The sequence below is a fragment of the Pristiophorus japonicus genome, chromosome 3 (assembly GCF_044704955.1).
Source record: "Pristiophorus japonicus isolate sPriJap1 chromosome 3, sPriJap1.hap1, whole genome shotgun sequence".
Lineage (NCBI taxonomy): Eukaryota > Metazoa > Chordata > Chondrichthyes > Pristiophoridae > Pristiophorus > Pristiophorus japonicus.
In genome coordinates, this window is record NC_091979.1 from 262,146,120 (window position 1) to 262,160,882 (window position 14,763).

Sequence of the window (14,763 nt, forward strand, 5' to 3'; positions counted from 1 at the left end):
AAAATATCAGAAAACATATCGGTAAAAGCCACCAACCAAACCTACCCTTTCCACGACACTATCAAAGTCAGGGAGTATAAACCTCGCTGCCTTTTCATTTTTCTTCCTCCCTCTAAAATAATACTGGAAACACATCATTGTAACCATGCTCTCAGTCACCTCCCTTAACTGTCCCATTATCTACATTAAAGGCATTATAAAAATACAAGCTTTGTAGTTGCTGATGATTTTGCTTTCCTTGTCAATATCTGTCTCCTGTCTTGTTTCTGCACACATGTATCAACATGTGTTAATATTATTTTCCGAACTGAATGCAAATCAAAGATACTCTTCTAAAGATACTAATGAGTTTTGTGTCTGGAATGATCAGACATAGGAATTTTTAATAGAAAAAGTTGATGGGCAATGTTTGCAAACACAAGAATTTTGATATATTATATGTATAACTATTCATGCTATCAAGTAAAACCAGACCTGTCTCAAAACTTTTCTTGTACATGCTCCATGGGCCAGCCCAATCCAGGAGGAATACTTACACTTGAACCACATTAAGTCTAAAGCCCATTTCCCCATTCTTGCCGTGCAACAGAGAATGCAAGAGCTGAGTGGTCATAATGAAGAGAAATTGGAGAAAATAGGAAAACAAAGAAGAAAAGAAAATCAGACATGATGAAAGTATTCCATTTCTCTTTTGCAGGCTAAGTCTTCAGAAGAGATGGGCTACTGGCTGGGTCTTCTGCTGGCAGAATCAGGATCTAAGACAGACCCTGAAGAGTTTGCATATGACTATGTGGATGCTGACCGGGTGTCTTGTATAGTGCATGCAGCTAAACATTCTTTATAGTAAGTCATGTTTTCTATTTGTAAACAGAATTTTTTTGCAACCCATACATGGTCGAATGGATGAAGTAGCATCTTGTGTAGAATTAAGCATCCAGTTAGTTGAATTGGCTGAAGCGAGTATTATTGCTCGATGAGGGCGATGCACTGTGAACCTGGTATAATGTTTTTCTTCCTGTTTTCTGAAATGATGTGATCTTAGAAACTTAGAAACATAGAAAATAGGTGCAGGAGTAGGCCATTCGGTCCTTCAAGCCTGTACCACCATTCAATATGATCATGGTTGATCCTGCAACTTCAGTACCCCATTCCTGCTTTCTCTCCATACCCCTTGATCCCTTTCATCATAGGCAGTCCCTCGGAATCGAGGAAGACTTGCTTCCACTCTTAGCATGAGTTCTTAGGTGGCTGTACAGTCCAATACGAGAACCACAGTCTCTAAAACAGGTGGGACAGATAGTCATTGAGGGAAAGGGTGGGCAGGGAGCCTGGTTTGCCGTACGCTCCTTCCGCTGCCTGTGCTTGATTTCTGCATGCTCTCGGCGACAATACTCGAGGAGCTCAGCGCCCTCCCGAATGCACTTCCTCCACTTAGGGCGGTCTTTGGCCAAGGACTCCTAGGTGTCAGTGGGGATGTCGCACTTTATCAGGGAGGCTTTGAGGGTGTCCTTGTAACTTTTCCTCTGCCCGCCTTTGGCTCATTTGCCGTGGACGAGTTCGGAGTAGAGCGCTTGCTTTGGGAGTCTCGTGTCTGGCATGCAAACTACATGGCCTGCCCAGCGGAGCTGATCAAGTGTGGTCAGTGCTTCAATGCTGGGGATGTTGGCCTGGACGAGGACGCTAACGTTTGTGCATCTGTCCTCCCAGGGGATTTGCAGGATCTTGCGGAGACATCGCTGGTGGTATTTCTCCAGCGACTTGAGGTGTCTACTGTACATGGTCCATGTCTCTGAGCCATACAGGAGGGCGGGTATTACTACGGCCCTGTAGACTATGAGCTTGGTGACAGTTTTGAGGGACTGGTCTTCAAACACTTTTCCTCAGGCGGCCGAAGGCTGTACTGGCGCACTGGAGGCGGTGTTGGATCTCATCGTCAATTGATAGGAGGCTCCTGAGATAGGGGAAGTGGTTCACATTGTCCAGGGCCATGCTGTGGATCTTGATGTCTGGGGGTCAGTGCTTTGTGGTGAGGACAGGCTGGTGGAGGACCTATGTTTAGCATAAGGCCTATGCTTTCATTTGTCTCAGTAAATACATCGACTATGTCCTGGAGTTCAGCCTCTGTATGTGCACAAACACAGGCATCGTCTGCATATTGTAGCTCGACGACAGAGGTTGGAGTGGTCTTGGATCTGGCCTGGAGACGGCAAAGGTTGAACAGCTTCCCCCTGGTTCTGTAGTTTAGTTCCACTCCAGCGGGGAGCTTATCAACTGTGAGATGGAGCATGGCAGCGAGGAAGATTGAGAAGAGGTTTGGGGCGATGACGCAGCCCTGCTTGACCCCAGTCCGGACGTGAATTGGGTCAGTGATGGATCTGTTGGTAAGGATCATGGCTTGCATATCGTCGTGGAGCAGGCGGAGGATGATGACGTATTTTTGAGGGCATCCAAAATGGAGGAGGACGCTCCCCTTTAGCCGTAAGGGTCACATCTAACTCCCTTTTGAATATATCTAATGAACTGGCTTCAACAACTTTCTGTGGTAGAGAATTCCACAGGTTCACAATTCTCTGAGTGAAGAAGTTTTTCCTCACCTTGGTCCTAAATGGCTTACCCCTTATCCTTAGACTGTGACCCCTGGTTCTGGACTTCCCCAACATGGGGAACATTCTTCCTGCATCTAACCTGTCCAATCCCGTCAAAATTTTATATGTTTCCATGAGATCCCCTCTCATGCTTCTAAATTCCAGTAAATATAAGCCTAGTCGATCCAATCTTTCTTCATATGTCATTCCTGCCATTCTGGGAATCAGTCTGGTGAACCTTTGCCACACTCCCTCAATAGCAAGAGTGTCCTTTCTCAGATTAGGAGATGAAAACTCTACACAATATTCAAGATGTGGCCTCACCAAGGCCCTGTACAACTGCAGTAAGACCTCCCTGCTCCTATACTCAATTCCTCTCGCTATGAAGGCCAACATGTCATTTGCCTTCTTCACCGCCTGCTGTACCTGCATGCCAACTTTCAATGACTGATGTACCATGCCACCCAGGTCTCGTTGCACCACCCCTTTTCCTAATCTGTCACCATTCAGATAATATTCTACCTTCCTGTTTTTGCCACCAAAGTGGATAACCTCACATTTATCTACATTATACTGCATCTGCCATGCATTTGCCCACTCACCTAACCTGTCCAATTCATCCTGTAGTCTCTTAGCATCTTCCTCACAGCTCACACCGCCACCCAGCTTAGTGTCATCTGCAACTTGGAGATATTGCACTCAATTCCTGCGTCTAAATCATTAATGTATATTGTAAATAGCTGGGGTCCCAGCACTGAACCTTGCGGTACCCCACTAGTCACTGCCTGCCATTCTGAAAAGGACCTGTTTATTCTTACTCTTTACTTCCTCTCTGCCAACCAGTTCTCTACCCACATCAATACATTATCTCCAATACCATGTGCATTAATTTTGCACACTAATGTCTTGTGTGGGACCTTGTCAAAAGCCTTTTGAAAGTCCAAATACACCATAGCCACTGGTTCTCCCTTGTCCACTCCACTAGTTACATCCTCAAAAAATTCTAGAAGATTTGTCAAGCATGATTTCCCTTTCATAAATCCATGCTGACTTGGACCAATCCTGTCATTGATTTCCAAATGCGCTGCTATTACATTTTTAATAATTGATTCCAACATTTTCCCCACTACTGATGTCAGGCTAACCGGTCTATAATTCCGTTTTCTCTCTCCCTCCAGTAATCTTCAATAAGAAACTTCTATATGAAGATTGTTGTGCTTTAAAAGTCTTCAAAAGCAACATTACTGGTAGTATTAATCTCTCATGGTGTTGAGTGGCTGGACAGTCCTAACAAGGCAAGGGAACACGCATTAAATGGTAGGACACTGAGAAGTGTAGAGGAACAAAGGGATCTTGGAGTGCAGGTCCACAGATCCCTGAAGGTAGTAGGCCAAGCTGATAAAGTGGTTAAGAAGGCATACAAAATACTTGCCTTTACTAACCAAGGCATAGAATACTAGAGCAGGGAGGTTATGCTTGAACTGTATAAAATAACAGTTAGGCCACAGCTAGAGTATTGCATGCAGTTCTGGTCACCACATTATGGGAAAGATGTGATTGCACTAGAGAGGATACAGAGGAGATTTTCAAGGATGTTGCCTGGACTGGAGAATTTTAGCTATGAGGAAAGATTGGATAGGCTGGGTTTGTTTTCTTTGAAACAGAGGAGGCTGAGGGGAGACCTTATTGAGATGTATAAAATTATGAGGGGCCGAGATAGAGTGGATAGGAAGGACCTATTTCCCTTAGCAGATGGGTCAACAATCAGGGGGCATAGATTTAAAGTAACCGGTTGGAAGTTTAGAGGATATATGAGGGGAAATGTCTTAACCCAGAGGGTGGTGGGGGCCTGGAACTCACTGCCTGAAAGGGTGGTAGAGGCAGAAACCCTCACTACATTTAAAAGTACTTGGATGTGCACTTGAAGTGTCCTACAAGGCTACGGACCAAGAGCTGGAAAGTGGGATTAGGCTGGATAGCTCTTTGTCGGCTGGCGTGGATACAATGGGCCGTGTTGTAAATTTCTATGATTCTATGAATGTCTGCCCCACTATACCTCTTTAAAAGGAAACTTATTGTAATATTGAAGGAGGGAAGAGTGACAAATATCAATGAAGAGGCAAAGCACAAAAGCTGACCTTGTTCTCATAATTGCTAAGCAACGAGCAATTCTTTTCTTTTCTCAGTTGTTTAATTTGAAGCCCGTTCCTCATCATAGGCAGTCGAGGAAGACTTGCTTCCACTCCTGAAGTGAGTTCTTTGGTGGCTGATCAGTCCAATACGAGAGCCACAGACTCTGTCACGGTGGGACAGATAGTCGTTGAGGGAAGGGGTGGGTGGGACTGGTTTGCCGCACTCTCCCTCCGTTGTCTGCGCTTGATTTCTGCATGCTCTCGCTGTTGAGACTCGAGGTGCTCAGCACCCTCTCAGATGCACTTCCTCCACTTAGGGCGATCTTGGGCCAGGGACTCCCAGGTGTCAGTGGGGATGTCGCACTTTATCAGGGAAGCTTTGAGGGTGTCCTTGTAGCGTTTCTGCTGCCCACCTTGGGCTCATTTGCCATGAAGGAACTCCAAGTAGAGCACTTGCTTTGGGAGTCTCGTGTCTGGCATGCGGACTATGTGGCCTGCCCAGTGGAGCTGATCGAGTGTGGCCAGTGCTTCAATGCTGGGGATGTTAGCCTGAATGAGGACGCTGATGTTGATGCGCTTGTCTTCCCAGGGGATTTGTAGGATCCTACAGAGACATCGTTGGTGATATTTATCCAGCAACTTGAGGTGTCTACTGTACATGGTCCATGTCTCTGAGCCATACAGGAGGGCAGGTATTACTACAGCCCTGTAGATCATGAGCTTGGCAGTTTTGAGGGCCTGGTCTTCAAACACTCTTTTTCTCAGGCAGCCGAAGACTGCACTGGTGCATTGGAGGCGGTGTTGGATCTCGTCGTCGATGCCTGCTCTTGTTGATAGGAGTCTCCCGAGATATGGGAAGAGGTCCACGGTGTCCAGGGCCGCGCGGTGGATCTTGATGACTGGGGGGCAGTGCTGTGCAGTGAGGACAGGCTGGTGGAGGACCTTTGTCTTACGGATGTTTAGTGTAAGTCCCATGGTTTCGTACGCCTCAGAAAATACGTCGACTATGTCCTGGAGTGCAGCCTCTGTATGTGCGCAGATGCAGGCGTCGTCCGCCTACTGTAGCTCGACGACAGAGGTTGGTGTGATCTTGGATCTGGCCTGGAGATGGCGCAGGTTGAACAGGTTCCCACTGGTTCTGTAGTTAAGCCCGTTCCTAAGAGTAAAGGGACAGTGTTGTAATCCACTGAGCCATTTAGTCTTCACAGTAAGTTGGGCATTTTTGAGTAGATATATATATATATAATAAAGTTGGAGAAAATGCTAAGGTTTTTTATATCGAGCTTTTTAAAGAACCGGCCATCAGTTTCACTAGAATTTTTATTAACCCTCTAGTTTACTGCAGCGAAGATACTCAGAGCCAAACACATACATAGATGATTTGCCAGTGGTACAGAACCAATCAGATGACCTGTATGATGATGTGGATATACCTGAATCTGTGGTAGGAACAACTTTATTCTTTTTTTAATCTTGTGATACATGAAGAATTCAAAAAGTGCAGTTTTAATCAAAGAGTTTCCATAGTACAGAGATACAAACATTCATTTTAATTTATGTCTTTCCAAAAGCAAAGGAAAGGGCATAATGCAGTTTTAATATCAATGTATAATTTCTGGTAAACATGGTGGGTAGAGTTTCCACTTTGAGCGCAATCGGCGATTCCGGCGGCAATTGCGCCGAAATTTGCGCCCATTTTGAAATGTGTTTTTTCCCCCCCGAGATTCCACTCAAACTCATTTGCATACCGCCGAATGCTTTGCATCCAAGAGTTCCAGCCTAATTTTTGGAGCCTCCTCGAAGGCCTGCAAACCAGTACAATTAGCGGAATTTCCCAATGGTGATTAATTCATCCCGGGGGTGAGGGGGCGTGACCAGTTTTGTGGGCGGGGCCTGCTTCTGACATGTTTGTTAAACTGGCGTAAAAGATCACCAAGTTACGCGGAACGCAATTGGCTCTTAAAATTCCGTAACTTTTTGCGTCGGTTACGCCAATATCGCGCCAAAAAAACAGCGCAATCGAGCGGAAACTCAAGACCACATTGTTTAAGATAAGGTTTGTGTTGAACTGGGTTATCTTTTTCAATAACATAAGCATTTTAGGTAAATGTCACAATGCAGAGTAGCTTACATAAGAAATATAGGGCTCTATTTTCGCCGTCATTGGGCTCCGTTCTTTTGGCGTCCGCTGATTTTTTTTGAGCAATCGTGATTTTGCAATTTTGCTCAACGTTTGTATGCCAGCGGCGACTGTCAGCGCTGTTTTTTTGTAGGCAAGATTTTTTGGTGCGGGTCTGGTTGAAAAACTAATTTCCGCACGGTTTCTGGCCCTTTAATCAATTTTTGCCAACAAAGATTTTTTTCAGGCTGCGCACTTAATCGGCGCTTGGATTCCACCTCCTCCCCGGGCTCAGCTTGGAAAGAAGCCTGCGGGGGGGGGTGGGGGGAGGGGTGTGGGTGGAATCCAAGCAGCAAGCTCCTGTGTTTCTGTCTGGCCGAGGGAGCGATCCTGCCAGCGTGCACTCCAAACTGTGCATCAGAGATGTCACAACACAGCAGCAAACATAGGCATTTCGGCACAAGCTATAATTAAAGTGCCATAAATCTCTGTGCATTGTGTCTCCTTAGAGACAGAGCTTAGTGTTGCACATGCAGGCAGACCAGGGTGAGGTCCATTATGCTGGGGCGTCAACCAGCAAAGATGTGTGTGTGCTGCGCTTCAGTAAGTCTCACAATAACAAGAATAACAAAGTTAACAATAAGAATTATGGGTGCAAATCTCACTATACCTCATGTAGTAAGGTTGGTTTACATGCATAACATATGGAGGCAACGGATAGTACCACGACGCCGTCATCGAACAAACCAGGTCGCTCGGGCATTAATGGAGAGGAGGCCATACCCTGATTGAACCTACAAGGACAGGCGCTCATACTTTCACCTGATTGAGGCAGACTGCATTTGCAGGCTGCGATTTAGAAAGGAGGCCATTACCATGATGTGCCAGCTAGTCAGGTCAGCCATACAGCCAAGAAGTGGCAGGAGGACTGCCCTACCTGTGGAAGTGAAGGTCACTGCAGCACTTGCCTTCTATGCTTCTGGCTCATTTCAAGCAGCAATTGGGGACATGTGCTGCATCTTGCAGCATGCCGCACATTGCTGCATTCAACAGGTGACTGCTGCACTGTATGCCAAAAGGGACCAGTTCATCAATTTCCTGCTAACCACGCAGGCAATGTGAAACAGGGCTGTGGGGCTCTCCAGAATTGCTGACTTCCCAAAGGTACAGGGTGCGATTGACTGTACACACATCGCCTTGAAAACACCTTTGGACGACTCCGAATCGGAACAGGAAAGGGTTCTATTCCCTAAATGTGCAGCTCATTGGATCATGACAGTGGATGCAAAATACCCAGATAGCATCCATGATGCTTTCATCCTTTGTGAGAGCGTTATATCTACCATGTTTCAGGAGCTGCCAGAAGAGCACAGCTGGTTGCTCGGGGGCAAAGGGTACGGGCTCACCACCTGGCTTATGACCCCCCTATGCAATCCCCGCACTGAGCCAGAGCGTCGGTACAATATGTTGCACATAATGACACGGAGCATCATAGTGCAGACAATTGGCATACTGAAGCAACGTTTCCGATGCCTGGACTACTCTGGAGACTACCGGAAATACGCCCCTCATCACGTCAGTCAGTTCACTGTCATGTGCTGCATGCTGCACAACTTAGCCATCATGAGGGACCAGGTACTGGACATTGAAGATCCTCCTGAGAGGAGAAGGGGTGGGGGGAGGAAGAGGAGGATGAGGAGGCTGACAACGAGGAGGAGGAGGAGGAGGAGGAGGAGGAGCAGCAGGAGGACAAGGAGGACCAGCAGCAGGAGGATAACGATGAACCCATGCCACCACATCAACCCACAGGACGATGGCGGATGAGGCAGCCTTGTGCACCTATAGCCATAGCTAGAGAGACTTGCGTCAGCGGCTAATCGGTGATCGCTTTGCTGCCTGAAGGCTAAACCGCCACAGTGTTGACTCTTTGCACCTGTTAGTGTGAAAGAAGAATGTACATAATACTGTACGTAATGTTGTATTGGTTTATGTTGCTTTAATTGAAAAAATAATGTGCAGGATTCTGCTTTAAATTTTACAAATAATTAGGTTTATTAAACATTTGTATAATTTTACTTAACTTTAATAAAAAATTTTGTATCAAACTTTACATTTTTCAATGAAGAAAACAACAAGTAGCAGCAACAAACAAACATACAAACTCTAGCTGTAGCCATCTCACCTCCCCCTTATTCAAAGACCTTAGCGCTGTGCGCCCCTCTTGCCGCCTCTACCCGACCCGTGTCCATTGTCTCAGACTTCTGCTTCCTCACCCTGACCCAAAGGTTTTTTCTGCTTTCTGCACAAAGGTGCATTTGTTGTTGGTGGGGTTGGACAGGGACAGACTTAGCAGACAGCATTGTAAGGCCTGGGTTCATCGTCAGACTCTTCTTCAGCCTGTGGATGAACCTCCAGCACACAACCTGAGGTTGGTCTGGGGATTGGAAAGTGAGTGTCAGCAGTTGATGCTGCCAATTGCTGTTGGGCAATGACAGCCTGGGTGTGTCCATTTATTGCAGCAACTATCTCCGACATTCCCTCCCTAATCTGTACTGACACTGCAGCAACTGCCTCCGACTTTCCCGCTCTAATCTCTGACATTCCCTCCCTAATCTGTACTGACACTGCAGCAACTGCCTCTGACATTCCCTCCCTAATCTCCGACATCCCCTCCCTCATCTCCGACATCCCCTCCCTCATCTATCCCGACACTGCTCCCATTTCTCCAGACAGTGTTGCTACTTCTACTGACAATCCCACTGATTCTACCCTCACCCCACCCATGGTGGCCAGGAGCGATCTGGTTAGCTCAATGCTGTCCCTACTCATTCCCGTGATCTGTCCTATGTCCCCTGCATCCTGCATTTCAGGTTGAGCTCTCCTTCCCACCCTCCTCGGCCGTCTCCCAGGTGTGGCTTGCTGCAACCCACTGGGACCTGCAGCCTCAGACTGTACCCCATGAAATGTCGCATCGGCTGTATCGCTCAGCAAAGGGCTTGGCGTCCTCAGGGGGTTCACTGGCTCCAGTTACAATGTGACCAAGTCATCATTGGGGTCTTCCTGCTGCTCTTCATTGTCCAGTTCATCCTCATCCTCAAGTGGATGAATAATATCTGGACTGACAGCTTCCTGATCTACTGCTTCAGCTTCTGTCTCTTCTTGATGCGCAACATCTGCAAAACGTAACAGAGCAGATGTTTGATTAGCAGCAGGGGAGGGGGCGGAGGGGGCAGGGTGACATGAGTACGCGGCAAGGCTTACTCTCTCTCAGTAACCTGGGCCCAGTGTCCACATTGGTAATTGATCTCTTGCGAGATTGAATCATATCAGCGATCCTCTGTTCCACGGCTGTTAGTTGCAGCCTACTTGGCGCACCCCCTCCAGTTTTTGAATTTTCTCGGTTCATCAGTGACACCTTCTGCAAAGATGAAAATAGAACTTTTTAAGAGACACACACACACACATACACACACACACACTAGTCACATTTACAAATGTAATTGCAGTGCATAAATACTTACAGTAACTGCTTGGCCAAGGTCCTGCCACTTCTTTTTGACCTGCGTGCCGCTTCTCGGTGTCATGGTCACTGCATTAAACTCTTCTGCAACTTGTTCCCAAAGTTTTGCTAGTAGAGAGGGCTTCAGTTTCTTTGGTCCCATTCTTCCTTTGTTCTCAAGCACATCTCATCTCCTTTCAATGATGTCTATCTACCAGGGGCTCAATTTCTTCTGCTTGAAATCTCATGGCCCTTCCCCCAACCCCTTCCCCTTCCCCTTCCCCTTCCCCTTCCCCTTCTCCTTTTCCTTGTCCTTCTCCTTCTCCTTCTCTTTCTCCTTCCCCTTCCATTGGATCCATCTTTTGCAGCTAAAATTTAAATGTCCAGATCCAGCTCCGATCCGAATGTGTTCTCACAAGCTGCTGATCCAGACCAGGAAGTTCACCGTGGCTACATGGACACACCCGTTATGTAGAAAAGGTTTTTTTTAAATTCCAGCGCATGCTCACTGACTTTTCGGTGCACACTTGAAGCTCCACTCCCAGATTTAACTTTGGGTAGCGCAGCGCCAAAATTACATTTTACTTTGCCGAAAATTGTATTTTTTTTTCGGCACAAACGCGCACAGAAAGAATCGGCCATACATCCTCCTGGGCGCCAAATATCAGCAAAGAAGAAAATAGAGCCCATATACTGTCCATTTGTTGCACCTGTGTGTGAGCATGTCTGTTTTATATGTAGGTTTATTAATGTGCAAACAGTGGGTGGCCTGTTCAACACAGTTCACTGTACCAGACTTCAGCTGTCTTCACACCCTTTTAAGTCAGAAAGTGGTTCTCCAAAGTCCAACAATTACAGTTATATGAAGGTTACAGGTCAAAGGAACATCATGACTGTGTACTCAGATTCATCATCAGGAGTTATCAGAATTGTATCTGCAAGTAGCAGAAAATTGGATTGGAGTAGAATTGAATCTGACTGTGAAAAACAGGAACCAGTCAATCACTGCCTAAAGATTAAGTTTGAAATATCTATTGTCAATTATTTTTGGTAAATTTGACCATGTGTTCTGTTTTAACACAGGAAGATAAAACTAATGAAGAACAGTGCTACGAGGAAGATCAAACAAGAGTTTATTTGGACCTAACTCCAGTAAAATCATTCCTTCATTCTAGTAACAACAAACTAGCCTCTAATGTACAAGTAAATGCATCAAGCTCTGAAAATGGAAAAGGGACTTTAAATGTTTTACAAGTGAACGACAAGGACACGGCTAGTGACTCTGAATCTGGGATCACTGCAAAACCTTTGGAGACTGGCGTTAAGGTAAACTCATTATCATGCATTATCTATTATATATGAAATTTGGTAAAGGAGGTGCATGTATCATTCAAAACATTCTGAGTACCTATAGTACCTGTTGCTCCTGTAGGTGGCACTGTGATCAGTTAAAGGTGACATACTGTATGGCACACAATAGCTCATATTTTATAATGTCCTGAGATCGTGCAAGCAGGCTTTCCATAAATCATTCAAAATGCATTCTGAAATTTTTTTCAGTTGCTATTTTTTTTCCTCAGCAACTGAAATTTCTAATGTCTCAAAATCAGGGTTTAACAGTTTCTTTTGAAAATCAACAACTAAATATTTCACAGTAATGTGATTACATTTATCCATTGATTTGCCTTTTGTGTTTTTAATGGCTTCATCGTATTATTTACTTGAAGACCTAAGCCTGTCTCAAAAGCCTGAGCTTCAACTGAATATTTTTACCCTGCAATAGTTACGGGAAAGCTTTCAATCACAAATCTGAGCAATCCGTTTGCAGAGTTTCTCAGCCTGCAATGGATGCAGTAACATGGGTTGAAGGGTCTGTCTTCTCATTCTGCAAGAATTTAAGAGTTTCTTGGCTCTCCCCTAATAAACTTGGAAAGAAGCTTAAGATTGAACTCTCTGAGCTATCATTTCAGGCAAGTGATGAACCCATATAAATATATTATAATTGTGCTCTCCTATAATGAACTTCTCACAACAAAACGGCAACACATGTGAACATGAACAGATATTCTCATGTGAGAGACAAGCAATTGGATTAGCAATATTTATTCATGATTTTTGTTTACAGTTTAAAAAACGTCAGAGGTTGTTTATAGAAAATTGATTTTTTTTTCATCAATTTTGGTTGCATGTGTTCCTGTAAAAAAATCTTTCCTGAACCATTTTTGAGGCTTAACGATTTTTTATATAAAAAAATTGGGAACTGCGTAAACAATGAACTTTCGTTGTTTAATGGAGTATTTTTTTGTATATGGAAATGTATATTTATTAAAGACTTGAAAAGGTGGCAAACTGTCAGTGCTGATTAGCCATACTGAAACATAGGATCAGGAGTAGACCATTCAACCCCTCGAGCCTGTTCCGCCATTTACTAGGATCATGGCTGATCTGTATCTTAACTACATTTACCCGCCTTTGTTCCATATCCTTTAACAAAAACCTATCAATCTCAGATTTGATATTTTCAATTGACTTAGCCTCAACAGTTTTTCAGGGGAAATAGTTTTAGATTTCCACTACCATTTGTATGAAGAAGTGCTTCCTGACTTCACCCCTGAACAATATAGCTCTAATTTTAAGTTTATGCCCCTTGTTCTGGACTTCCCCACCAGAAGAAGTTTACCTCTACCTACCCAAAAATGTCCCTTAATCATCTTAAGCACATCAATTACATCACCCCTAAATCATTGAATCATAGAATGATACAGCACAGAAAGAGGCTATTCAACCCATCATGCCTGTGCTAGCTCTTTGATAGAGCTATCTGATTAATCCCACTCCTCTGCTCTTCCCCCATAACCCTGTAAATGTTTTCCCTTCAAGTATTTATTCAATTCTCTTTTGAATGTTACTATTAAATCTGCTTCTACCACCCTTTCAAACAGTGCGATCCAGATCACAACAACTCGCTGTGTAAAAAACTCAGTTGCCTGAAATTGTTCTATTCCCAGCATTGATGTCCCTTGGCTCGAAGAGCACAAATTACCAGAAAAAAAAAGAAACAGAAATATCTTTTATATGAACTTACTAATAACAAGCACATTGGGCTCAATTTTCCCCAAAGTTGGTTTTTGGCGTACTTGAAGAGTTACGCCGGTTTTATTGGGGCCCAAGTACGGCAAAAAAAAAATCATCCAGGTTTCCCCGTTTGAATTCTTCATTTTGGCGCCGCCTAGCTTGTCGTTTAGTTTTGGGGGCGGAGCCCAAGGTCTGCGCCAAAAATATTGGGTTGCCACGGTAACCAGGGACACTATGCAGGCTCAGGCTGGAAAGTGAAACATACAACCAGCTCACAGCAATTTGCACAAGCACATTAAACATTGCAGTAACTTACCTCCGTTAACTTATTAAAGTGTAATGACAAAAGTCTATCTGCCCCCCCCCCCCCACTCCCGATCAGCTCGCCTATCCCAGGCCGAATGGCCTCCCGGCTCCTGCTCCTATCCCTGGTCGAATGGCTTGCCCCCCCCCCCCACTCTCTCTTACCTCTCCTGCTGCTGCTGATCGGGCATCTGCTGCGCTGATTTATTTACCTGCGCCAATTTTCTTAACTCACCAGAAGGCTTTTCCATAGAGGCCACATACGCCGGCCTAAGAAGAATTGGAGTAAATCGGAGCTGGTCAAGCTTGCCTAACTGGGCAGAATTGGAGCGGGTGGCAGGTTACGCCCCCTATGACACAAAAAAAGAGCCTAAAAAAATCGTAACTAACTGAGTTATGGTGGTGCACATTGACTGGGGGAACTTGTATTTTTTAAACTTAGGCCAAAAAAGCGACGCGCGCCAAAAAAAATGCCGCAAATCACTGGGGAAAATTGAGCCCAATATTGTAGTTAGTATCTGGTGTTGTGAAACTCAAGTATTTTGTAGAATCTTCCATGTGCAGAAAAAAATGTTTTTAATATGTTGAATTTTTATTTTTTTCTAAGACTCAGATATCTCAAGTGAAAGCAGAGTTTGAAGAAAAATCCTTAAAGACTGGCAGCAGGCCTTCCAATGGTCAGAAAGTGGTGACGCCTTGGACTGATCAGAATAAGAACGCCACACCTGCAGCCAACCAACAAGTGAAGACAGTCATGGAGTGTGTTGAAAAGCAGAAGCTGAGCGCAACAGGTGAACTCTGAATCTCACTCACTGTGAGGTCACTGCTAAACAGATGCCTTAAAATGATTCCAGTTCGAATCTGTTTGCTATTACAATTGCAATGTAGGAAAACAGTCTAAGTTTCCCATACTGCATTGAGGTCCTGATTGTGAGACCTGAAGAACTGATTTGAATACAACTCCTATCTGTTGGCCTAAAAATCGGACCACACCGGAAGTGAGCCGTGATCCCAGTGCAGTGCTCTCTGCACCTGCCGAATGAGGCCAGC

At 45.0% G+C, this 14,763-nt stretch overlaps 1 protein-coding gene across 3 annotated transcripts in view; it reads left to right on the forward strand.

Annotated features, from left to right (window-relative positions):
• Positions 1-14,763, forward strand: part of afap1l2 (actin filament associated protein 1-like 2) — a 304,943-nt gene that overhangs the window by 274,426 nt on the left and 15,754 nt on the right. For all 3 annotated transcript variants that reach the window (XM_070876591.1, XM_070876593.1, XM_070876592.1), the window contains 4 exons: positions 698-843; positions 6,053-6,161; positions 11,419-11,661; positions 14,321-14,504. In XM_070876591.1, coding sequence (XP_070732692.1) covers positions 698-843; positions 6,053-6,161; positions 11,419-11,661; positions 14,321-14,504 — 682 coding nt within the window. The remainder of the gene's footprint in view (positions 1-697; positions 844-6,052; positions 6,162-11,418; positions 11,662-14,320; positions 14,505-14,763) is intronic.